A 26,864-nucleotide genomic window follows, 5' to 3' on the forward strand; every position below is an offset into this window, starting at 1 on the left:
TGTTCTGCAGTCAGTCATTATTGGAAAAATGACGAATTAAGGCAGGAGTGCACAACCCTGTTCCCGGAGATCCAAGTGCACCTGTCTGCAGCCTGCAGATCGAGGCGGGGCTGAATCTGGGGTGGGGCTGCACGTGGTCGCCCCGCCCACATGCCTTCTCATTGGTAGTAGGTAAATTAATGACGTCGACGCAACATCCCTCCCACAACTCATCTCATTGGTAGGTGAAATGGATTGACGCCAAATGCAGTTGGAAACTATACTTATGAATTATACGTTTAATATAAACGCTGAATCCTTTGCTTATTTATTCAGCTTTCAGATGTGTACAAATCTCAATTAAAACATACGCTTATGACTGGTTTGTGGTCCAAGGTTACATACATTTACTAGCATGTTATGCAATGTTAACCAGTGGTGTTTATTTACAGCTTTTTTTTTATTATCATTGTCTTAATTGTTAATAAGATACATAAATGTGGAAAATTATCAGCAAGAGTGTCCACTATCCTTATGTTATTAAATTAATAAATAGAAAAGTGTTGTTAAACATCAGACTTGTTTATAAATACAAACATTTATGACACATGAATGAATTATGACGACACATAAATGAATTTCACTGTTATTTATTTAAGATATTAATGTTCACAGTTATTTCTGATTCTCACTCCCGATCTTAGTGACACGCGAACGCAGTCTGGGTCCTCTGTGCGCAAATACATTAATTTTCTCTAAGAAATTGAAATAACACCCTATAACCATCTGTTGACCCTTCCCGAAGTATATCTACTAAATTGAAACATATTTTAATTTCTTCTAATTTCGCTATTAATTTACCATTTCGGATTACTTCCTTGTTTAGTCAAGCCAACTAAGGCATTTCTGGGGTCCGTTCTTCGTACCTCGCTAACTAAGTTAGCTGGATTTGATTGTTGACGATTTTGCGGGATCTTTGATCGTTCGGTTCTTCGAAGCTCATCCTGGACTTGCTGTCATAGCAACAGGTCCGTAAGCTTAAACCTGCTCGGAAGCAGGTTTATCTCATGTAAACAGGATTTAGGCTGCGATCCTGACAGGTTATGATTGGTGAAATGCAGAGGTTACATCTGATTGGTTAAAGAGCATGACTGACACGGACTGACTCACGTGGGAAAAGAAAAGTGTCTTGCAAGAAAGTGCATATAAATATATGTGAATATATACTACCGTTCAAAAGTTTGGGGTCAGTACATATTTTTTTAAAGAAATTAATAATTGTATTCACCAAGGAAGTTATTAAGTTAATAATTAAAAATGTATTAAAAGTTAACAATAAATAATTTACATTGTTATATATATATATATATCACAGGTTCCGAAAAATATTTGGCAGCACAACTGTTAATATTAGCCAACATTGATCATTCTAATAATAAATCAGCATATTGGAATGATTTCTGAAGGATCATGTGACACTTAAGACTGAAGTAAAAGCTGATAAAAATTCAGCTTTTCATTTCAAGAATAAATTCTATTTTAAAGTATGTTTATATATTTAAATATATATATATATATATATATATATATATATATATATATATATATATATATATAAACATTATTTTATATTGAAAAAACATTTTGCAATATTACTGTTTTTTTATGTATTTTTTAATCAAATAAATGCAGCCTTGATGAGCATAAGAGACTTCTTTAAAGACTATTACAAGTCTTACTAACCTCAAGCTTTTGAACGGTTAGTGTATAAAAAATTATAAATAAATAACATATCAAGGAAAAAACATGTAACATGGGCTGCATTAACGCATTTAATTTGTTCACTACTTTTTGCCAGCCCTCTCTCCTTGCTTTTCCAGCCTTTGCAGTTTTCCCTTGCGTTTTAATTAAACTCTGAAACTCCTGAAATCCCTCAATCAAGAGTTCTTGCTCTGCTGCAGAAAAAGAAAAAAATCACAGAGTTGCCGATCAATGTTTCTACTATCGATACATACCCCCTTTTAAACCACCCAGTGATCTCAGATCACTTCATCCAGCTATACTAATCATCAACATGAGGTGTGTTTGGAGAACCGGAATAGCGAGCTCATAGTTAGCGGGATGATTTGATCTTGGATGTGTCATTTGATCTTGGATGTAGTAAGCGAGGTACGAAGAACGGACCCCAGGTCAACTGCACTGTGCCATTGTATGAGCATACTTTGTTCGTTTTCTCTACATAATCCATTCATAATAGAAGAAAAGTGTTATTTGTCTAAGAGGACCAAACGTCCATGTATACCGTTTCAAGAATGACAGATGCCAGTTTAAAAAATAGAGTAATTCGGCTAAATATGCGCGATTCATTGCTATGATGGACAGTAAAAACTGGACCAAACATCTGACAAGCTGATGGCAAAAAGAGCTTAAATGATTCAGACTAAATTTAGAGTAACAAAACTACAGCGGGAACAAGTATGGTTAATAGATCAATAGATTTTAGAGTTCAAGATAAAACTTAAAAGATGTTATTAAATTTTATAAAATATTTAATATTCCTATCGATTCACATTGAGTGCATTATTAAATTATTATACCATAATTATTTAATATATTTGTAGTGAACTATATATTAGTATTTAAATAATTTACCCTTATAGGTGTCACGATATACACTAAACACACGAACAACGACGGAGTAAAAGTGAAGGTATTTAATAATCCAAATGAAGCAGGCAGAACCAGGAACACAACGTGGTAACATATAACGATCGACAAGACTTCAGTGGAAACACACACATTAAATAGACATGTTGATTACAAACACAGGTGTGGGTGATGATGGGAACAAACCAAGTAACAGGAAACAGCGGGGGGGAATGGATGGGAGAAACCAACTAAAAGTCCAGGGGTGTGACATTACACCCCCCTCCCGGAAAAGGCGCGTCCACGCGCCGACCGAACTACAAAGTCCTTAGGAGGGGGTTTGGGTGGAGGACGTTCTTCCGGAAGGGGGGCCAGGAATGAAGTCCAGGGTGGTGGCTGAATAATCCATGGTGGTGATGATGGAGGGAGGAGCCAAGGAGGAGACGGGAGGGATCCGGAGCAGGAGGAGCCAGGTGATACCCAGACCGCAGCCAAGATGGAACCCCACGGTGGAGCCGATGGAGGGAGGAGCCATGGTGGAGAGTGGGCTGACGACTCCCTGGGGCCGACCGACGGAGGCGGAGCAGGTGGTGGTAGAGCCCGAGGCGGAGACGGAGAGCCGATGATCCCGGGCGACACCGAGGATCCGGAGGGCCAAGGTGGAACCCAAGGCTCTGGCGACCAAGGCGGAGGCGGAGATCCGGAGGTCCGCGGCGGAACCGGAGCGACAGAGGACTGAGGCTGTGCCAGAGGGATGGAGGAGTTCCACGGAGCCGGTGGGATGGAGCGACGAGGCGTAGCCGGAGGAGTGGAATCCTTAGGCGAAGGTGGGATGACGACAGACCGAGGCGGAGCCGGAAGGACGATGGAGCGCGGTGAAGCTGGTGGACCGACGGGCGACGGTGGAGACGAGGGAGCTGAGAGACGGGGTGGAGCCGCAGGTTCGGAGGGCCGAGGCGGAGTCCGGGACTCTGAGGCTGGAGGCGGAGATGAGGAATCCTCCAGCCATGACGCCGATGGTGACTGGCATACCTGCGGCGAACCCACTGCACAGATGTTGAGCTGAGGGTGAGCAGAAGGAATGACAGGTGGCAGTGGTGACATGGCTGAAACATTTTCGTTATTGAACTGATGTAACTGAGGGAGGGTGGGTGGGAAATTATAACAGGTAGATAGTTCAGAGATTATAGAGAGTTCAGTCCAAACATCCTCAGAAATATCCATATCAGTCATAGAAAAATCCATAGTATTGTTCATAGCACAATGTCCCAGAATCCTATTTTGCTCACCCTCAGTGGTGGTGCAGTGGGTAATGCTGTCCGTAGCATTCTCAACCTCCACTGACCTCTCCACCGTCGCGGTTACTGAAGCCGGCTCACGCACCTGGTCTGACGCCTCGTGCCACTCAGGCTCCGTGGCGATCAGCTGCTCTGTCGCTCCTCCTCGCGATGGCACGCTGGTCGCGGCGGGCGGTAGCTCTCCGTCAGCGGTGGGCTCTGGCTGGTCTTCCGCAGGTCGGGGTGGTGATTGGCTGGGTTCTGGGTCGTGCTGCGAGACGTCTGCGTGGTGTGACTGGACGGAGTTGTAATCCTCCTCCGCTTCGTCAAGGCAAAGCTCTGAACCCCATGCACTCAGCAAGATGTTAATGTATTGAGTTAGGGTCCAGCATGGTTCACCTTTGGGCATGACGAAGCGGAGGTCATCATCCAGTCCACACCAAAATCCCTCCATAAGGCAGACGTCATCGCAGCTAGCAAGATGGCAAATGCTAATAAACTCCTCCACGTAGTCCTCAAGATCCCTGCCATCCTGGTAGATAAAGGTGGTATAACCTCCCAGAATGGCGTTTTCACTCCTTGGCCGGACGTTGATGGAAGCGAGTTTCATGACTGGAAAACTGTGCACACACAACGGAAACAAAAAGGACTGAAAAACAAACGCCAAAACAAAACGGTGGAAATCACAAAAAATAAACGGTTTGGGTCGATCGTTCTGTCACGATATACACTAAACACACGAACAACGACGGAGTAAAAGTGAAGGTATTTAATAATCCAAATGAAGCAGGCAGAACCAGGAACACAACATGGTAACATATAACGATCGACAAGACTTCAGTGGAAACACACACATTAAATAGACATGTTGATTACAAACACAGGTGTGGGTGATGATGGGAACAAACCAAGTAACAGGAAACAGCGGGGGGGGAATGGATGGGAGAAACCAACTAAAAGTCCAGGGGTGTGACAATAGGCTGTTTGTGTGTGAGCTTAATGATTTTCTGCACTTGCTATACTATATACTTAAGGACGGTAAAAGTACTACAATTTATTATACTAGTAATTTTATAATAAATCGAAAAGCAAGACGTCTTGAAAAATTTAGGGAGTTTAAAAGGCAGCTGCATAATAAATAATCCTGTGCTGCCATCTTTTGGTTATATTGGGTAATTCCATATTACGCTCCAAAGTCAATTGTCTTCTTTCTGTTTCATATTTCCTGCACTCTAATATGAGGTGTTCCACTCTTTCTTCATGCCGGCAATATTCACATTTCCCTGTGCCATGTTTACCTATTTTCAGTAATGTTTCATTTAATCCCGTGTGTCCAAACCGAAGCCTTGATATTATTGTCTCTTCTCGCTTACTCCTCCATGTACACCTTATTTCTCCATCTCTCCTTTGAATCTTATGAAACCATCGTTCTTTCCTATTTTCTTCCCATTGTTGTTGCCATTGTTTCTTTAATTTATTTTCAATAATAATTTTTGTTCCTCTAATAATAACTGTAAAATCAATTTGATTATTTTTAGTAACTTCCTTTGCTATTTTATCTGCTATTTCATTTCCCTTAACTTCATAATGTATTCAACGTCATTACTTTGCCACCAATGAGATGAGTTGTGGGAGTAACGTTATCTCGACATTATTAATTTACCTACAACCAATGAGAAGGCATGTGGGCGGGGCGACACGTGCAGCCCCGCCCCAGATTCAGCCCCGCCTCGATCTGCAGGCTGCAGACACCTACCTGCAGACTTTAGCTCCAGCCCTGCTTCGGAAAAGATGCCCGTAAAGTATCAAGTGCAACCTACGATATTAACTATTATTGATTCAGGTTGGAGCTGAACTTTACAGGATGGTAGATCTCCAGGAACAGAACAAACAATTAATGAGAAGTCCCGTAAGCTGAATCCTACCTGGCTCAAAACATTTAGTGAGGATTTTTGTTTTGTTTTGTTTAAAAAAAAAAAAAAAAGTTAAATCCAAAAGTATTTTTTCATGAAAAGCATGTTGAAGGTAAGCAGATCATTTCTTTAAATGATAAGCCATTTCATAAGCTGTTTATTCAGCGTAGTAACGCCTCTCCTCAATTGACATTCGTTTAAAAAAAACGGCCTCTGGTCTCTCTTCCCACGTATTAACAGACAAGAAGTGTTATAATAAAATAAATCCATCAATGCTGATATTTGCATTGTAAAATTTAATAAGTTGACTTTACTTAGAAAAAGTGAGGAAACCTAATGTACTAAAAAAATAAAGAACGTAAAAAGTGAAACAGGATTAGTATGTTGTACTGACAAATGTTTAGCTGGTTCACTTACATAAGAGTTCTAGTAACTAAAACAGAACTGTAAGGGGTCCTTGATCTTTAGTTAAGGTATGCTCTTGACTTAGTATTGCTACTCCCAGAATGCATTGCGGTATGAATAAATTATGCAATTGCTTTTTTTTTTTTTTTTGCTAATTTTATTTGCGGTCTTAGCACAACAAAAAGAGCAAATAAAACAGTTATTGTTACAATTAATAAAATAAACAAAATTGAATTATTGCTATTGTTGTGATTTGCATGCTGAATGTTAAAGTCTGTCAACTAAACTAAACCCAACCCAACTAAAAGCTATTTTATTTTGCACTGCTGCCTCTCACTGGTTTATTAATGTTGTTGGTTCCTTTGTGGCTACATGAATATTTTAAGTAAGTGTTACTTGAAACAGTAAGTAAATTGTTTTACTTGCCTTGAAAGTAGCTGTACCTTAATAAAACCTAGTAAGTGTAGCAACTAAGTAACGATAACTAACTATACCTGAACAGCCCTCAATTATAATTGCCAAAATACACAGACTGACAGCTAATTGTGCATCAATGTTATATCAAAATTAAAGAAAAAAAATGGGATCATGTCTCTTCGTCGTTGATGGTATGACCTAAGCCAGTGCTTTTCAAACCTGTCCTGGAGGCATAATAAAGGAGACATACAAAATGTGCAGGGCAGGGGTGCCTCCAGGACAAGTTTGAAAAGCACTGACCTAGGTTTTTCAACCTGTTTGCCATCTGGTGGTGAATATAATGAATCACAACCAGTGGGGTAAACATTTGATTCTGGAATTTGTTACTGTGTAAGGAATTAATTCGGTGTATTAAAATAATTAACATAAAATAAACATTTATTCATAAATTCTACAATAGGTCTATTTAAACAATGCCTAATTCCATATGCAAGGTTCACAGGGGCGTCATGCTTGTCATGTGACATATGTATGCTTATTAGTTTTATTTATTTTTTCTTTTCCTTCTTCCGCTATTCCCAAATGTGTTAACTATATCATCAAATATCTGAATTCTCAAATATGTGTAAGTAAATACATTTTGCACCTTTATAGATCATGTATAAAGGGCAATAGACTAGCCTAATGTTAATGTAATCTATTTAAATACCATATCATAAAATATGTTCAATAGGACTTTGTATTTAACATGATTTTTTAAAATTGTTTATTAGTGATAATTATATCACTTTCATTGTACAGAAAGAGAACGATCATTTTCACTAATTTCAGTCTAGCCAGAAACCAAGCACTCTAAAAAAAAAAAAACTCTATTTATAATTACTAAAGCTTTTTATACTGTGAATGAATACCCTACACCATACACTCTTCTGCACTTTGTTGTTTATGATGAGGAAATTCGGCAGAGAGTGCTGGGGCTTGCTCATTTTGCAACAGTCACGTGGTTCTCGTATAAAAAACGTGATTAATCTTGGAGAACTTTTAATGTCTCAAAATGTGGCAGTTTTAACAGGCATGTATACACTTTATTTATGTCTAGGCAAAAGAGCTTTGTAGACATCGTTAATGTATTTTATGACAAGTCATAGTTATGATAAGGTAAAAAAATTGCAGAACAGATATCTGGAATTGAAATCTTGACTACTTCCATTCTCAAATGGAAGTATGCATTCCATATCAAGTTCTTCTAGGGCTGAGAATTGGACTCTGGTGAGTGTGAGGCATGACTATGTGATAAATGGCTATATTAGAATACTATTATATTATGATTTGAAGAATATTTTATATTGAAATTTTCTGTTAATGCAGTACAGGTAATGACAATCATCTGTGGTCTCGATTCTGTTTAGATTACACAGAGTTTAGCTTTAAAATAATGATTGTATCTATCTCTCTTTTTTTTTTTTTTTGCATTGCATTGCATTGCATTGCATTGCATTGCTTTGCATTGCTTTGCATTGCATAAAGAAATTAGACAAGCTTAGCCTATACGTATATGATCGATGGATTCATGACAAAACCGCTTGGCATTGGCTACATAACGATGCCTGTCTGATAAATCACGTGATTGTAAGAAAACCTTATATATTGGGTTGCCAAGTGCTTTGAAGCTGGGATAACTGTTTCTAATTGTTTGCCTAATATTTATTCCCCCCGCCCCCAACGGTGTAAAGATGAACATTCCTAGAATTGTATTGGACTGAATATATTTTTATATTTTACCTAATTTTTCATTAAAAACTGTGTTAGATTATGAGTTTCAGGATTTTTCTGAAAACACATGGCAACCCTAGACCGTGTTTTGTTTTTGCAGAACAGAGACAGAGCAACACGCGTCAAAATCTAAAAACCACGCCCATCGGAGGGGGAAAACAATCCAACGCTCAGTGCTCTTTGACTGGTGGAAGCTGCCTCCTGTTATTTCTGATTTATAACAAAAGACAGAGCAATGTCTAAAAGCCATGTGACAATGTGTACAGTAAACAAGCTTTAAAAACCTAGAACTAAGTTTTATAAGCTGAAGACACAAAAGTTGAGCGCAACGTGTCATATTACTCTGAGAACTTTGCCAAATGGATGGAAACTTAACCGCGACAGGAAACAATTATTATTTTTAACCATGTCAAAGGATTATTTCACCATCTTATGTAAACCTGAGATGAGGATATATACCGAGAAACTTAATTGTATTAGTCGATGTCAGTGCTGCTTTTCCTTACCTTCTTTTTGTTATAAATTATCCAACTGAATGGCTCCACGTGAAACACCCTGACATTCACAACTATCTGTCCTTAAACGCTCGTTTTTTGGGGGGGTCGACAGCTTATGAAAACATAGTTCTGCATGTTTAGCTTGTTTAGTGTCACATAACAGCTTTTAAACATTGTTCTGTTTTTTTTTTTTTTTTTTTTGTAAGTCAGAAATTACAAAAAGGCACTTACCCGCAATGCAAAGTCAATGGAGAGATTGGATTGTTTTTCCCATGGATTGTATTTTTTGGGGGGAGGGGGCGTGGCCTAAACGCGCTCTGTCTCTTTACATAAGACGTGGATCTGACTTGCTTTCACAACAACAAAAAAGGAACTCATTGTCTCGATGGAATCTGTGGTAAAAATGAAGCCCTTTATTTGGGGTATTTTGCTTATGCATGGTAAGACTTTTTGTTTACTACATTCGTGTCTCTTTTAGTCAACAATAATCCTCGTGAATGTTTGCACAGTTTTGTAGCCTACCAGTTTTAAAATTAATGGCGCTGAGGTTCACTTCCTTGAAAGTGAGACCGAGTAGCAAAGTGAAAGTAGCAACGAGTTTTTTTTCTGCGTCAGCAGTATTTATTTAGCTTCCACATTGATGCGGTTATATGTTAATCGAAGTTTTGTTGAAATATCGCCTGGGCTTCGAAAACATACCTAATATATATGTTGTTAATCTATGTATTATTTATGCTTGGACTGGCGTAAGTTTAATTGGTGTTTGTTTTATTTTATTTTTTCTTGTTTGTTTACATACCAGTCGCGTTGTGGGTGGGCCTACTGGGCCTGGGCCCACCCACTTGCGCTTGGGCCCACCCTGAGTAAGTGTTTTGTTAGGACACAGATGTTTAGCTACTCTGTTCGAAATGCAGGTTTTGGTTATTAGCCAGTTTTTTTTTTTTTTCCTTATTCTAAATGCTTGTCCGTTGATTTGAATATGAATGTACTTCACCTGTGTATTAACATTCTCACACATGCTATTTAACTTTGAACATTCATTCCATTCAAAATTGTTCATGTTAATTTTATTCAGCGTATTGAAAGCTGGAGAAAAACAAAACAAAACAACAACGTTGAGAAGTGGATCTGACATTTTCTTCCTGTTTCATTTTATTCCGGTAAAGAATAACGTGTTCCGAATGGAACGGTCAGGGAATTAACAGTGCGTGCGCCGCTGCTGTAAATGGAGTTTACCAAATATTCTCTATCGTTCTGCCCGTAATGTTCACAATCCAAAGATAGGGAAAAGGAGTTTAACTTTGCTAAAGTTTGTGTATACCTGCTTGTTATATACATTTTATATTGAAGATACTGACTCGTTAAATTAAGGCCGACCCAAAATTACTACGGCCCATCCAAAGATTAAATCCTGGTGCCGCGGCTACACACTATATATATATTCATACATTATATTTAGAAAAGAATGTATAATTTCAGGTTCAATTAAAGTTGAGCTTCATAGACAGCATGTGGCCACAAAAAAATTATTTAGACTCATTTCTGTGAATATGTCTTTACCATAGTATTTGGTGGGAATAGCAAAAACTTTACTCAATTTGAAATAGACTTTGGTTCTCACTATAAACCCACTTCCCAATATGCATTATAAATGCACATACTGACTCAGAAGTTTCCTTTATATTTTGTTCCACTATCTCAGATGGGATCTATAATTACCTCTTCATTTATTCTCCAGGTGTATCTGGTTTTGATGCAGACAGCACCGAGATGGAGGGAAATTCAGTAATTCTACTCACTAATGTTAAAACAAATCAAGGAGACAGAATTAGATGGTATTTTAATAACACTCGAATCGCTCAAATCAGTGGTGATATCAGAAAGATCTGTACAGATGTTCAGTGTAATGAAGGTAATGAGAGATTCAGAGACAGACTGAAGCTGGATCGTCAGACTGGATCTCTGACCATCATGAACACCAGAACCACAGACTCTGGACTTTATTATCAAGAGACCATAATCAGTGGCACCGTCAGTGAAAAGATCTTCAATGTCACGATCACTGGTGAATCCTCATTTAAAGCAATTTGTATTTGTTTGAATCCCATCAATTTATTGTGTTTATGCAGACACAGTCAGAGCCTGTAAATGTATTCACATTTGATTGATCTCTTATACTGTGAAGTGGAATTTGTAGAATTGTTTGCATTGCTTAATCTCTGACATTTTTGAAAACCTTCTGTTTTCATAAGCATTCTTACAATGCAAAATATGTTTAGAAGCACACAACACACACAAAAATTGTCACACACAAAAAAAATTGTTCAAACAGCTGTTGGTTTGTGTTTCAGGTCACTCTGGCTCAGAAGCAGTGCAAATGGCAAGAAAGTGGAGCATGTGGAGCAAGGGAGCATCAGACACTTTAGACAACGGTGCAATACAAACCAGTTAATTTGCTGACTAGTTTTTTTACTTGTGTTGTTTAACTCACAACAGGATGTGCAGAACAGCAGCTTGGAAGGGGAAGCTAGTCTTAATCTGGTATTTTCAGATAATGTTTTATATTCAGTCCATTTGGAAAAACAACTTTAGTGTGAATTTGGCTATGTTCAATTACAATATGTGAGTAAAAAGAGTAAAAAGAGAAGCCTGCAAATATAAAGGGCGGACACTAGGCAGAATGCAAATGACAACGACATTATGAAAATTGTAATTACCACACGCTATATCTAGCGGCTTTAGGTGCCTTCCAATGAAAATAGATGGCAACAGTGACTAAGCAATACAGTGTTTGCTCATTGTTCTATACCGTGTCAGTAACTGATATCTTTTTTTGTTTAGGAGAGGCCAAAATCAATGGCTCTGATGGCAGAGATGAAGCCCATGTTCTACCAGGTAATAGTTCCAGGAAACACACAGATCTGCTGCATTTTTCATGGCCAGTGTGACTTGACACAATGCCCTAAGAAATACAGAATGGGTGTGCATCTGTTGAAGCTACATCTTCTCCAAGCCGTGCATCCTATGCACTTAAGAAAAACAGAAATGCTAGACATAAATTAGCTGAAGAAGTAATGGTTATTTGAATTATTTATTGAATTTTAAATATTAATTGATTATTTATTCTGTTTCATCAGAGAACCGTGCATTTGTCACAGGAAAACGGACCTACATATATTACGGTTGTCAAAAATAACACTGGTTACCCTTTGGCTAGTGTTAAATGATCATTAGAAGTTTGGAGAAAATCGAATGTGCGTCAGATCTGCATAATGTTTTAAAGAGACAGCACTGCTTTTAAAGTGAAACTGCAGTCTGTGCCATTAGGCCCTTTCACACATACAGTCTTTACTGATAAATTACAAGTACGTTACCATTAAGAGACCATGTGTGGACAGGACCTTTTCAAAAATACTGGTGAATTCATTAAGGCAGTTTAACAGTATGAGAACTGGAACATTAACAGTTAATTCCTGGTAATCTTAATTTCAGAAATCATGAGAGTATCACACTTTTTAACCGTTAACGTAACAGTTTAGTGCATTTTTGCTAAATGAACATATGCAAATATTTCTGCGGCTGTAGGCGAGTATGTGTGAGAAAAAAATAAAATAACGTGACAATTAGAGAAGTCTGTAAAATAGCAACTTTGTTAAAACACCCCTCCATATTTAAAAACACAACCCCAGGTTTGTCAGCCATTGAGAGATCATTACCAATTAATGATGCTAAATAATTTGCTGGTATTTTGAAACTGATGTGTGAATGCTGCTTTGCCGTTGTTTGGAGTTTTTTCAAAGCTTATTAAATGCTACAAAAAAATTTATAATTATTAAAATGGTAAATGGCCAAAATGCATTTAATAGAGACATTAGTAGCAGTATTGGTATCAGTGATACTGCCTTCATTATTAATTGTCTACTTAGTAAAAAGATGCCATTGAAAATGTTATTTAAAATATGCCATCTTGAATTCCTAATAAATGTGGCGCAGGGGTGGTTCTAGACCCATTTTAGGTGGGCTTTAACCCCTGTATGTCTTCTCAGCCCCCTTAAAACTATAATGAGCTATCTGAACGATCAGTCAAAGTCAACTTTATTGTCAATTCTGCCACATGTACGGGACATACAGAGAATTGAAATTGCGTTACTCTCAGACCCATGGTGCATGCAAGTAACATTAAATACAAAAAAGTAACATTAAATACAAACAATAACATTAAATACAGAGGTAGAATTTAAAAAAATATGAATAAATACAAATAACATATAATGTATAAAAATGACCAATACAATATACAAGTAAGGGCACCTGGTAGAGAGTGCAAACCATGTAAACAATATAGTGCAACAGAGCTTGTAAGTGTGTAAAAGTATAAAAGTGTCAGAGTAAAAGTGTGTGAGGTAGTTGGCAGAAACCAATGCTGCACAAAGTGACTGGTGCAGGTCAGTGTGTGTGTGTGTGTGTGTGTGTGTGTGTGTCAGTTCAGAAAGTTTGGGGGGCAGAGCAGGGAGAGAGTTGAGCTTCCTGACAGCTTGATGGATGAAGCTGTCCTTCAGTCTGCTGGTCCTGGCCTGGAAACTTCGCAGTCTCCTCCCTGATGGCAGCAGGCTGAAGAAGCTTTGCATTGGGTGTGAGGGATCAGCTGCTATGCAAAGGGCTGTTTTGGTGAGACATGTGTTGTAGATGTCTTGGAGGGAGGGGAGAGGGATACCAATGATCCTCTCAGCTGCTCTCACTATGCGATGGAGAGTTTTTTTGGCAGGTCACATTGCAGGCTCCAAACCACACAGTGATGCAGCTGGAAAGGATGCTCTCGATGGTTCCTCGGTAGAATGTGTACATGATGGGGGCTGGTGCTCTAGCTCTTCTTAGTTTGCGGAGGAAGTAGAGACGCTGCTGTGCTTTCTTGGCCAGTGCAGTGGTGTTGTTTGTCCAGGAGAGATCCTCAGTGATTTGCACACCCAGGAACTTGGTGCTGCTCACTCTCTCCACAGACGCACCGTTGATGGTCAGAGGAGCATGCTGAGTGTGCGCTCCGGTGCTGGTTCCTCAAGAAAGTTTATCATTCTCACATGTCTTCTTAGTTTAAATGTTAACGTACTCGCAGGATGTGATAGATTGTTTCTGTGCACGCAATCACCTGAATAAAGATAGCACACAGACTTCATGTGAGGGCCCAACATTGAGTTTCTTTTCTGCATCTTCTTGTGCAAATGCACGCAAAATTATGTCAGAATTACTGTCTCGATGAGTAGGCTATTCAGCACAGTTGGTTATGTCATACAGTAAGTAAACGTAAGCAGTTAAGAAAATATCGGATGTGTGTCAAAGGTATAACAGATCTGTGCATTTCCTGTGTTACTGTTTATTTGACGTGTCTTTGTTCCAATTAATTTATTTGTACTACTGATTGTGATTTTTTTTTCTTTTTTTTTTATTATTGACAGTGTGATGTTTGAATTTTGTGTTATTTAGGCTAGTATTGATTTTTTGCTGGGATCTATGTTTCTGTGGTGTCTAAAATGGATGATAAAGTAAACAATGAATGTGTTAACTTTAATTATTTATGGGGCCAGTGAATGTTTCAGAAGAGCAAGCTAATATTTGATCTATTGGCCCAACAGTAGATACTTATTTATTTATTTTTTCTATACATAGTTAATGTCACAGTGTGTGTAGCGAGAGTAGACTTACAACGACAAAATGCAATAAATCCTTTTTAATAAACTCCACAAAAGGTAATTCCAGTAACAGACAGGTAGGGAAACACGCACCAAGATAATGAGCTGACACAAACTTATAACGGACACTAATCAAATACAAACAGGTGAAGGTGACGACTATTACCCCAAATGCCATCAGCTAAAAAGAGCAGCAGTGTAGCATTGAAATCATGTCCATGACTCATACAGATGTCTAGCAGCTGTTTTTTTTTATTTTTATTTTTTATTTCTATTTTTTTATACAGGTATAGCATGTGTAGCAAATGAGAATCAATAAAGTTACAGAATATAATTTGTGGCAAAGGTCTTATGTTTTTCTCTTTTTTCAAGGCGATTAAAGCAACATTTTTTCAATAACTGAAGTATATGTTAAAAAGTATGAGATTTGGAGTTGGCTAACTTTTCAAACTTGTGATACAAAATTGTTAGATTCACATATTTGGGTGTCAACATTAGTGAGAATCGCCATACTTATAATAAAACTGTTTTATTTAAAATTATATGAATCATATTAAATAATAAAATATATGCATTGTTACTAATGTAAGCAAGCAGTGTAAAGATTTCAGATTTTTTTTTTTTTTTTTTGCATTTTGAAATATTTATTTTTAACCTGTTGAGCGGTACTTTCCCACATATGGGATTCTAATTTCATTCTTTGCCCCTGTGAGCAGTGGCGGAGCTAGAATTTTTTACATGGGGTGGCCAGGGGGTGGCCACTGCTATTTCAGGGGGTCCTCACACACGAACTCTACTCATAAAGTTGAAATAATAAATTAAGGAATTCTAAAGTTTTATTTGCAAAAATAATGCTGAGTTCATTTACAAAAACATTAGCATAAAGAAAAAACAACTAAACAAAAAATACTGCAATTAGAGCATACATCAAACCCGGATTTGAAAACAAAAACACAATTTTAGTCATCACTTACAAACTTATCCTAGTTATGTTTAAAACAACATAATTCTGCTGTTCTGATGAGAACTGGCAAAATGTTTCACAAATTCATCCATGTTGAGGGAGCGTGCCCTCCTTGACTCAACACTGAGAATCCCTAGGTGACTTTAAGGTGGGTTTTAATAAGTTTTAACGCAGAGAAGCTTCTCTCGCAAGTTGCATTGCTCACTGGTGTAACGGGACATTTTACAAAGTCCAAATAACATTGTTAATTAAATATAATAACTTATATACAGGGCACAAAATTCACTTTTTCAATTTTTACCAAAAAAAAAAAGGAGCACCCAATTTCTTTTTTAGTAATGCACCGATATTGATTCTTCATGGTCTATTCTGATTGCCGATGTTTCACAAGCAAATGGGCTGATTCTGAAAGCCTTTTTTACATATTTATTTTATGCCTTAAGCAAGGGACAAGAAGCCATTTATAGGTACAGCCATTTAAATTTGAGACAACCACTGCATTTTTCTATCTATATTAATCTACATAAATAACAAAATATATTATAAATGACAAAAATAAACGACACAGTTCTTTCTTAGTCGTGTAGAATAAATGCAGCCATAATCAAAGTAGGCTACTCTTTCAATATTCAATGTGCAAATAGAGACCGAATCTTTCAAGATTGCTTTTGAATGCGGTGCGCGTTTTGGTTTCGTTTTAATGATCGCGCGAAACTCTCAGAAGCGCTGAGCGTGCATTCTACAATACAAGAGATTACTTTAACAAAACCAATTGAAAGTGGGAGGACACAAACGGGATTTTGAAAAACGTGTCCCCAGAGAAAATTAGTCTCCCACTGAGTTATCATATGATGTGAATGTATGGCGCGTTGTACAGTAGCTTATATTTTGACTGATACTTAAAATGTAAAAATGTAAAGATTAAGTTCAAATGGTTATGTAATGTTGGAGCGAACAGCAACCTGTCACTGCATCAGCTCACAGCACTCTGTGCTGTAGTTAGGCTACCGAAAGTTTTGTAAAGAAATGAAACCAAGTTGCATCACAACAATTTCTCACTCTTGCATAAAATATAATTAGATTTTGGGAGCATATGCGACAAAACGGTCGCAATTTCGAGCCCTGTACATACATGGTATGGTACATGGTATCAGGGCCGGATTTAGCCAGCCCCATTAGGGGGTGCATGTAGAATATTGGGGGGGCAAGTGTGGGTGAGCTTCTCTAATTATCTATGCAAAGAAAACTATACTAACTATGCTGTCATCATATCAGTCCACCTATCCATATCTCTATCCTCTCCTTTGATCCATTTGATTTGTCTTATAGGTTTTATGTTTGATGCCCTACCCTCTGCATTTACCCGGGCTTGGGACCGGCACAAATAGGACACTGGCTTGTGCCCTTTTGAGGCTGCATTTAAGTTTTTTTTTTTTTTTTTTTTTTTTTTTACTTTTTTAAATCTATCTATCTATCTATCTATCTATCTATCTATCTATCTATCTATCTATCTATCTTTTCATTTTTTTGTCTTTTTATTTTATTCATATACTTTTTTATTTCTTTTTTTGTGTATTTTTTTTACAATTTTTTTTTTTTTAAAGTATCAGTCGTCTGCTTTTCTGTGCAAAAAGACTAACAAATGCATGCATATCTAGGCCTGTGGTTATGCCCTTCTCCTGAGCCAGAATAACTACATTTCTTTTTCTTTCATGTAGCAATAGTGCGGCGGAAGGGAGTAAGAACACGAGACAAAGTGGAGAAAGAGCTTTAGCATGATGCAGATGATATTCCAATCACAAGGGAGGTCACATACATGCGATGGAGCTGAGGAAATGCATTCTTATACCCGTGTAGATATTTGCAAACGGTAGAGAGGTCTTCAAACTCTACATTGCCATCATCATCAGTCTTTTTAAATTCTTTTCCAGTCTTTTTGCATTTCAGTTTCCACAGACACTAGTCCATATCGCGATTTGAATTAAGTGACAGACCAACTTTTGATTTATTAATCCAAAAATCGACGAATTCTGTGGTATTCCGCGCTATAGTAAAGTCGGTTTTTATGAATGGAGTGCGCGATCCCGTCCGTGTTTTCGCAGAGGAGACATTGTAAACGCGCGATCATGTAGAGACAGAAATGACATACCTTCGTGTAAATAGGATAAATAACATAAGGCAATTTAGTTTGTTTGTTTTATGAAATTCGGAATTTTGCATGCCTTTACGTTTGGGGGGGCAGTCACAGCATTTAGGGGGGCATTGCCCCACCTTGCCCATGCCTATATCCGGGCCTGCATGGTATGTACATATAATACCATAGCACAGATGAAGTATAGCGTTAACTATCTGAAGTGTGAATTGATCTCTATAATCTCATTAAGTTAACTGATGTCGTCGTTGCCTAGTTAATTTACACAACGGATAATAAACGTTACCCAGCAAACAAACCTTATGATAAACTATAAAACGTACGGTATTTCAAAAATGATGTTTTATTATTCGTCTTACATTGATGCTCATGTCTTTGGCTCGTCTTGATTTGGAAATGGCTTAAGCAGCGTTACCGGCAAAATTCTAAAACTTCTTTAGACAAATGAGATGTCAATCAGCATCAGGTACTGCCAGCAGCAAATAAAATTTTGGGGTGGCACCCGGGGTGGCCAATCGGATGTCAGGGGTGTCCAGTGCCACCCCGGACACCCCTCTGGCTCCGCCACTGCCTGTGAGTACGGTCCCACATGTGGGATTTAGAATGTTCGCTGACATCAAGCAACTGCCAAATTCAAACTGCACTTTCGCGCGTTGTCTGGTGCTGAGCCAGAGACCGAGGTCTGCGCTTGTCATATAATCACAACTATGCAGTGTTTTAAGCCACATACATAACACCTATTTTACTAGTAAAACAAGTCATTTAGTGTTTGTAAAATACACACAGATGTCTATGGAAGCAGCAAACAGAAATCCATTCAAATATAATGTGCCGATGTGTTTTATTCATATCACATATTGTACAGTAAGTAACTAAAACGTTCACTCATAGTGTTGCTGCATCGCAATTCGCCTGCTAATACTACTCCCTAAAAGTATGTACTCTTTTTGTGAAGAAAAAATACATACTTTTGAGTACGTAGCAGAATAGTAGGCGAGCTTTGGGACATACTTCTTCGTCATAACTGTTTTTTAACGGACGCTCTGTTGCTTAGTTACCTGAATCCTGATCCTGTCACTGTTTAAACTGCCCTGTCAATCATCACAATTAACATTATCTACATTTCGTTTAATTTATTTTCCTACCGTATTAGAGAGAAATGAAGAGGCACGTCTTTCAGGAGTCTTTCATGCCGAGAACTGCTCGTGTTTGCATAATTATGCATTTTAAAGGTGCAGTGTGTGGATTTTTGCGGCATCTAGCGGTGAGAGTGTGAATTGCAACCAACGGCTCCTGTCCACCGCTCACCCCTCCCTTTACAGAAGCTACGGTGGCCCACACGGGATTAAGATGTCGTCGTTTTAGACAGCAAAGAGTAATGAGGCTTCTTTTAAAACGTAAATTAAGTAATTATATTTACTTAATAATTAAATAAAACGATGTTATTGTGAATATTACAGTTACTTGTTTATCATTGTGTCAGTGTTTTTCCGCTAGAACAACAGTGATGAAACGTGATCTGTAGAGCAGTTTGTCCGTTTAGGGCTACTGTAGAAACAATACTGCGACTTCCATGTGAGGGGACCCGCGGTGTATGTAGATATAAACTGATAATTCTAAGGTAATAAAAACATAATGGTTCATTAAGTAAGGTCTTTATACATCCCTGAAAACATAGTTATGTATACTATATTGCATTTCTGTCTAGAGATCCTCTTAAATATTACACATTGCACCTTTAAACGTTAATGACCAAACCTATCATTATAAAAGTTCATAATGTTGCTGCACATTAAATATAACACGGATAACATTTAAAAATATATATTTTTTATCAGGTTACACACTGATTATTTATCACTCAAACCCCTTTCTCTACCTGTCCGTTGGTCGCACATATCCTCCATGTTTGTAGTTTTTTAACACTTTTTATGCGTGTTTGTAGTTCTAATCGAATCCTCGTTCACCGCGCAATGTGTTGTGGGCAATATTAGCCGTTAGAGTGTGCATTGATCCGCTCTTCGAATTCTGAAGTTAAGTAGTAGACCATCTGAGAATCTTTGGAATACTTTTTTAAACATACTACGATTTGGGACATACTAATTCTATTTTCGAATACTATTTAGGACGGATAGTTTGCGAATTGGTACGCAGCATGTGTCTGCGTTGTGTCACGTGACAAGCATGACGCGTCGCCATGGAAACAATAAGAGGAAACCTAAAATAATGGTTGCTTAAAAAATACTCTGGAGGGTCAGCTAGAATATTTTAAACTCACCAGTGAAAGGATTAATATGAACATTTTAATGACAGTTTATTTGTTAAACAAAAACAAATAAACAATACTGGGGCCCTCAACACCTAAGACTTTCAAACAAAAGAAACCACATTATTTATTTATTTATTTATTTATTTATTTATTTATTTATTTATTTTTATTTTTTTCCACAAAATGTTTTGCTCCATCAATGTTCAATTTTTTTTTTTATAAAAATAAAAAAACAATTAACACAAAATTAAATGATTATATATATATATATATATATATATATATATAATATATATATATATATATATATATATATATATATTAGAGAATAGTGTCACACGTGTGATAATAAAAATGGTTTAAAAATATAAAAATATATAATTATTGGGTCAGAACTAAAAACTGCAAGATGTCTGAACAGGCACATGATTAATGTGTTTCCTTATGTATGAAATGTAATGTTCTTAAACTGAATAATTCATATTTGATTAAATTACAGATTTTCTGGTGTTTTATCATGTTGCTATCAGGTCAGCCTAATAGCTGTCTTCATCTATTCATTACAGCTGTAAAATCTTCAACATTGAAGCAATCTTCAAGTAATAGAAATACAAAAGTAGCTGTTGGTACCCTGTTGGCCATAGCTGCTGTTGCTGCTGCTGTTGGTCTGATTTGTTTCTTGAGGAAGCGTAAACAAAAAATAAATAATCGTAAGTATTACAACTGACAGTGCAAGAGAAACATAATAAGCTTTACTGTGCTACTTTGGAGTTGCAATATGTAAAAGGTTTGTTAGTAATCATGTTTGTGATGTGTGTTTTCTCTGTGGCTGTCTCCCACAATAAACCTTTTTTTTTCTAATTCCTTTTTTTTTTTTTTTTGCTGTGTAAAAAACTTAAGTAAATGTGGTGTCAGTGAAAAAGGAAGATTATGTCATTCTAAACACTAACATTTAACAATGGTGACACGGTTTCTGTGGATACTGTGGATGTTCACACGTTTACACTCTTTTGTAGGTCAAATCAGTGGAGGGACCCGTGAGATATGTGATGAAACCAAATTTAGAAACAAGCTGATGCCGGGTGAGAAGATTGGATCAGATGAAATTTGAGGCTTTGGTTTAAATACATACTTTGTGTTTTCTTAAACAAATATTGGAATGCGCATGGGCTCATTTTGGGCTACAAGCAGAAAAAAATGTCATGCCATCATCTAGTAACCCGAGTGTTTCAATTCCGAACACTTATTAAACATGTAAAATGTGTTTCTGAAAGGTGTACCTTTTACTCTGCGCGCTTCCTAATGCCTGGGGCTTCCCCTTAGCACAAGTTTGCGAAATCTCGATGAACACAACGATAAACAGAACGATCACACTGTGTGCACATAGACAAGACACGTCTCTCACTGCGCAATCTTGATATTTATTTGCAGACTTACTGTATTTCAAAATATGTGTCTTGGCGAGTATGCACGCAAATGGAATTTATTACATCTTGTGAACATTTGGGGAACTGTAAGGGGAAAATCGTTAGGTGTGTAACATTATTTGGGAACCATGCATTACAGTAGGCCATATAGTCCATCTGTTTAGCTAATGTAAATCTGACAATAAAAAGAGACGCTTGCTGTAATTGATTTAACTGCTTAAGTGGTTTTAATATTCAGTTTATTTGCGTTGAAACTGAAGTGATTTTTACATTTGATTATCCTACATTTGTTTTCCTTACTTCTGCTTCTGTTCAGATGTTTATTAAGAGTTTAATTGGTTCTTTCTGTAAGGCCTATTATATTTTTCTACTGTTTTACTGAAACTGTAATTATGTATCAAAAATTAAGCAAATTGTATATTTTTAAGTTTAGCAGGAAAGTACACATTAATTAAAATATTACTTTTATATGTTAAATGTTTATTTCTAAACATTTGTTAAACACTTGTAAATGTAAGCATTCAGGAATAAAAATAAATAAATAAATATGCTTCTTTTAGAACTGCATTCATTTAAAATTATAAACACTGGTCTCTGTCTTGAATGACTTCTACTTGTGAATAATCTTTTTCACTGTGCAATGCTGGAAATGTCCATATTACCCCTCCCAGACTGATGACTGCAATAATTGCTTCTCTAAGATCATTTCTGATGTCTTTCCTTTTTTTTTTTGGCATTATGTTAACACACTCCAGACCAGCAAACTGCCAACACTTCTGCTTTCACAGAGGAGCTATTAATTATTGATTAGCAGCGCCTGACTGCTACTTAGTCTGTAGTTTAACCCTCTGTCAGACATTACTTTTCCATTACATTACTTTTGGCCTAGCTTTTGTTAAATAAATAAGGACATGGAGTTACACAACATGTGTTGTTGTTGATCTGAGGTTTTACTTTATATATTTGTCCTGATATGGATAGAATTTTGGATATTTGGAGGCATATGGATATTTGACTCATTTCAATGCTATATTTTTAAATATTGTGCTTTTATTTAAAAAAACTAACAAGGTATACAGCATAAATGTATAACTTGTTTATTACTGTTATTATTATAATTATGCTCAAAGCTGTACCTTAGATGATTTGCTACTGTTTGTATTATAATATTAATTCAGCCACTATTTAACTAGTATGTTCTTAAAAGAAGATACAGAGACAGACTGAAGGTGGATCATCAAACTGGCAGGTGCTGTGATGCTACATTTATTTGTATTTCTGTTTAGGAAAAAAAAAATTATGCATGTCCAGCATCAGTGTGTCTGATCTCAGCATCAGTCTCTCTCTACTTCTGGAGGTCGATCAGGCTAAAAACACCCACAGCTGTGTGCTCAACAATCCCATAAACTGTCACACAGTCAACTTGGCTACGGACAAGAAATCACTTTTACTAATGTACAATTTGCCATCATGCTGCGCTTTGTTATCTCAGATGTGTTATTGTGCATCAGAACCTGTCAATATACCCAATTTTCACAAACAAGGCCCATTTTAAATTTTAAGAAGAAAATCAAGTTCTAAACGAAGAAAAAAGTTTGGTCTAAAATGAATGAAACATAGAATTACAGTAAAATGATATATACTTTTCAATTTCTTACTGCCTCAAAAGTTACCTGCCAATGTATATCAGCTTATTTTAGGCTGAATTAACAAACTGTGTCCTGTGTCTTTAGTCATCTTATGCCCACTCAAAGATTAATTAAATCTAAATAGGCCTAAATCTTATAAAAAACGTGTTTTTAGCATGGCAGATGTAGATAGTTTTAAAATTATTATTATTATTATCATTATTATTATTATTATTTAGGAACATATATTTTAGTTGAGAAAATGTTTCAAATGGATTATGCTGAACATTACTAAAAATAAAACGTCATGTCCTAGCGGGAAACGGTTTTACGATGCCACCTGCAGGCTGTCCTGTACAACAGCCATAAACCGGGCAGCATTATGCATCCTCTAATCTATATTATCAATGCCACAAATATTAAGAAATATTGAAAATGTTTCCAATCGTAGGAACGTTTTTCAGTTAGATGTCATGTACTCCATAGGAATATAAACATTTGCTTTATCACCTCTCAAGCCTGATGGTCCCCTTCACTAAACACAAACAGCAAATCACAAAACAATCATGTGACTTTCTGAAAACGATACAATTCGGCTGTTCATTGTAAATTTCACTGTTCGACACACACTGAACCGCCGGTGTCATAACTTAGCATGAAGAACCTCGGCTTAATCTTTATTGTCCCAGTATTCGTATACGGTAAGTTGTTGTATTTATTTATTGTTTTTTTTTTTTTTTTTTTTTTTTTTACAAATTATTTACGTGTCATTAAGAAGTTGGGTCGCGGCTTTCGGGAAGATGGGAAGATGGGAAGATGGGAAGATGGGAAGATGATAGATAGATAGATAGATAGATAGATAGATAGATAGATAGATAGATAGATAGATAGATAGATAGATAGATAGATAGATAGATAGACTAAAAATGACTTTAAGACCCCCCTTATATAGGACAATATTTGGCCGAGATACATCTATTTGAAAATCTGGAATCTGAGGGTGCAAAAAATCAAAATACTGAGAAAATCACCTTTAAAGTTGTCCAAATTAAGTTCATGCATATTACTAATCAAAAATTACATTTTGATAGGTTTACAGTAGGAATTTTACAAAAAAATTTCCTAATGATTTTTGACATAAAAGAAAAATCAATAATTTTGACCCATACAATGTATTTTTGGCTATTGCTACAAATATACCCCAGCGACTTAAGACTGGTTTTGTGGTCCAGGGTCACATATATTTAGTCTGAATTAAATCTTATTCATGTTTATGTGGTCCTGGACCACAAAACCAGTCATAAAGGTCCTTTTTATTTTTATGTATTTATTTATTATTTTTTTAATTTAGATTTATACATCAAAAAACTGAATAAATACGCATTCCACTGGATAGAACAATATTTGGCTGAGATACAATTTGAAAATCCGGATCTGGGAAAATCGCAAATGAAGTTTTAATATATGTAAGGTACATTTACTAAATATCTTAATGGAACACGATCTTTATTAAATATCTTAATGATTTTACTACAAATTTACTCATGCTACTTAAGACTGGTTTTGTGGTCCGGGGACACTTCAACATAAGCATTCAGACCCTTTGCTACGACGTTGAAATTGAGGTACATGCCTTTTCCAAAATCTCTGAGATCGTTCTAGTTTATTCGGTCTAGTTTAGGTTCAGGCTTCATTTCTGCTTTTTTTACTGCATGTGAACTTTAATGTATAGCCTAAATGACTTTCTGTTCTGCAGTCGTGTCTGGCATTGAGGCCGATGTTGTGGAGTCAGTATCAGTGATTGTGGGAGATTCTGTCACTCTACAGACAGATGTAACTCAAATACAGAGCAATGATGTGATTGAGTGGATCTTTGAAGGATATGTCATTGCTAGAGTCAACAGTGACTCCAGTAACAGAGTTAATGTTACTGTGAAATTAAGAGACAAACTGCAGCTGGACAGTCGGACGGGAGATCTCAAGATCAGAAACATAAGAACTGCAGACTCTGGACTCTATAAACTTGATATCAACAACCGCAGAGGTATATCAAAAAAAGTCTTCAATGTCAGTGGTGAGTGAGTTTGTCGGATATTTCGTTGAGGTTTCAGACTCAAGGTTGATGTGTTTGCTGACTGACAGAACATTTCTGTTCATTAGGTGTGATTGATTTGGCATCAGATGGAGTGAAGGTCATGTCTGTGATGGAGAGAGACTCTGTCATTCTACCCTCAGGTCTTACTAAAATACAGAGAGATGATCGGATAACCTGGAAGTTTAAAAACACGCTCATAGCTAATATAAATCGAACAGCTGGAATCTTCTCTACATATGACGATGTTCTTGATGGTAGATTCAAATACAGACTGCATCTGAACAATGTGACTGGATCGCTCATCATTACTAACGTCAGACCCAACATCTCTGGACTTTATGAAATAAACATCAGCAAGACCAGGAGCAGATTCACTACCCACAAAGCATTCAATGTGACATCTATCGGTGAGTCACTGCAATAGTGAAATGCATTAAGGATATTTGGATCAGTAACAAAAACTATTTCTGTTATTAATTATTCATTCTCACGTTGTTCCAAACCCTTAAGACCTTCATTCACCTTCAGAACACAAATTGGGATATGTTTGAGGAAATCCGAGAGCTTTCCGACCCTACACAGACAGCAACGCAACTGAAATGTTATAGACCCCGAAAGGTGGTTCAACCATAATTTTCTGAAGCTACAAGAATACTTTTTTGTACAAATGCATATTGAATTGTGAAATTCCTAAGAGGAGTTTACATGAACACATTTGGCAATAAAGAATTTTCAAGAGAACATTATGATATACAAATTGGAAACAAAAGATACACTTTCCATCTGATGCCTGAAATTTTCTTAGTGGCGCTATAAGAGGGGAAAAAACTTAAATATGGCTATACCTATGCAACTATTTGTCCTATCAACATTTGAGCACGGCCTTGGTGCAAAGTGCCACAAGTGCCTATAAGGACATTTGCAAAGCAGTAAAAAGGTGGGTGATTTTTGAGGTCTACAAGACATCATATGAATTAGATTCATAATATATTCTTTACATACACCATTAGGCATAACATTATGACCACTGACAGGGGAAGTAAATGTCACTGATTATCTCTTGGGCAAGCGATTAAAAATGGACAAGCGTAAGGATCTGAGTTTGCCAAGGGCCAAAATATAATGGCTAGACGACTGGGTCAGGGCATCTCCAAAACTGCAGCTCTTGTGGGGTGTTCTCAGTCTGCAGTGGTCAGTATCTATCAAAAGTGGTCCAGGAAAGGACCAGTGGTGAACTGGCAACAGGCCCATGAACAAACAAGTCTGATCCATGCGGTCCCACCTCACATCTTATAGGACTTACAGGATCTGCTACTAACATCTTGGTGCCAGATACTACAGCACAGCTTCAGGGGTCTAGTGGAGTACATGACTCAAAGGGGTAAGGGCTATTTTGGCAGCAAGCGAATGGACCAACACAATATTATCAAGGTGGTCATAATGTTAAGCCTGATTGTTGTATATTGGTGGTTGAACCACTGATGCCACAAGCAATAACTTTCTGGGTCTTGAACGCGCCAGTTGCATTGCTGTAAGCGCAGCGTCAGAAAGCACTTGGACTTCATCAAAAATATTTTAATTTGGGTTTTAAAGATAAATAATGGTCTTACAGGTTTGGAATGGCATGAAGGTGAGTAATGAAAGACTTTCCATTCTTTTGTGGGTGAAGATTGCATAGCCTTTTGTCGCAACTCATTAGAAGTTCCTAGTGACACTTTTTAAAATAAAGGTGCTTTAA

At 37.0% G+C, this 26,864-nt stretch overlaps 2 protein-coding genes across 3 annotated transcripts in view; both read left to right on the forward strand.

Annotated features, from left to right (window-relative positions):
* The window catches only part of LOC141339276 (uncharacterized), a 727,444-nt gene that overhangs the window by 412,293 nt on the left and 288,287 nt on the right, over positions 1 to 26,864 (forward strand). The window lies entirely within an intron of this gene.
* On the forward strand, positions 9,201 to 21,940 carry LOC141339277 (uncharacterized). 2 transcript variants are annotated; one of them, XM_073844904.1, is made up of 6 exons: positions 9,201 to 9,347; positions 10,646 to 10,972; positions 11,259 to 11,339; positions 11,749 to 11,802; positions 20,543 to 20,686; positions 20,993 to 21,940. In XM_073844904.1, exons 1-6 carry the CDS (start codon positions 9,293 to 9,295, stop codon positions 21,085 to 21,087), a joined length of 756 nt encoding a protein of 251 aa, XP_073701005.1. In that variant the 5' UTR covers positions 9,201 to 9,292; the 3' UTR covers positions 21,088 to 21,940. The 2 variants fall into 2 exon arrangements, with proteins under 2 accessions (XP_073701005.1, XP_073701006.1); XM_073844905.1 differs by lacking the exon at positions 20,543 to 20,686.

Source organism: Garra rufa, chromosome 7 (genome assembly GCF_049309525.1).
Source record: "Garra rufa chromosome 7, GarRuf1.0, whole genome shotgun sequence".
NCBI lineage: Eukaryota > Metazoa > Chordata > Actinopteri > Cypriniformes > Cyprinidae > Garra > Garra rufa.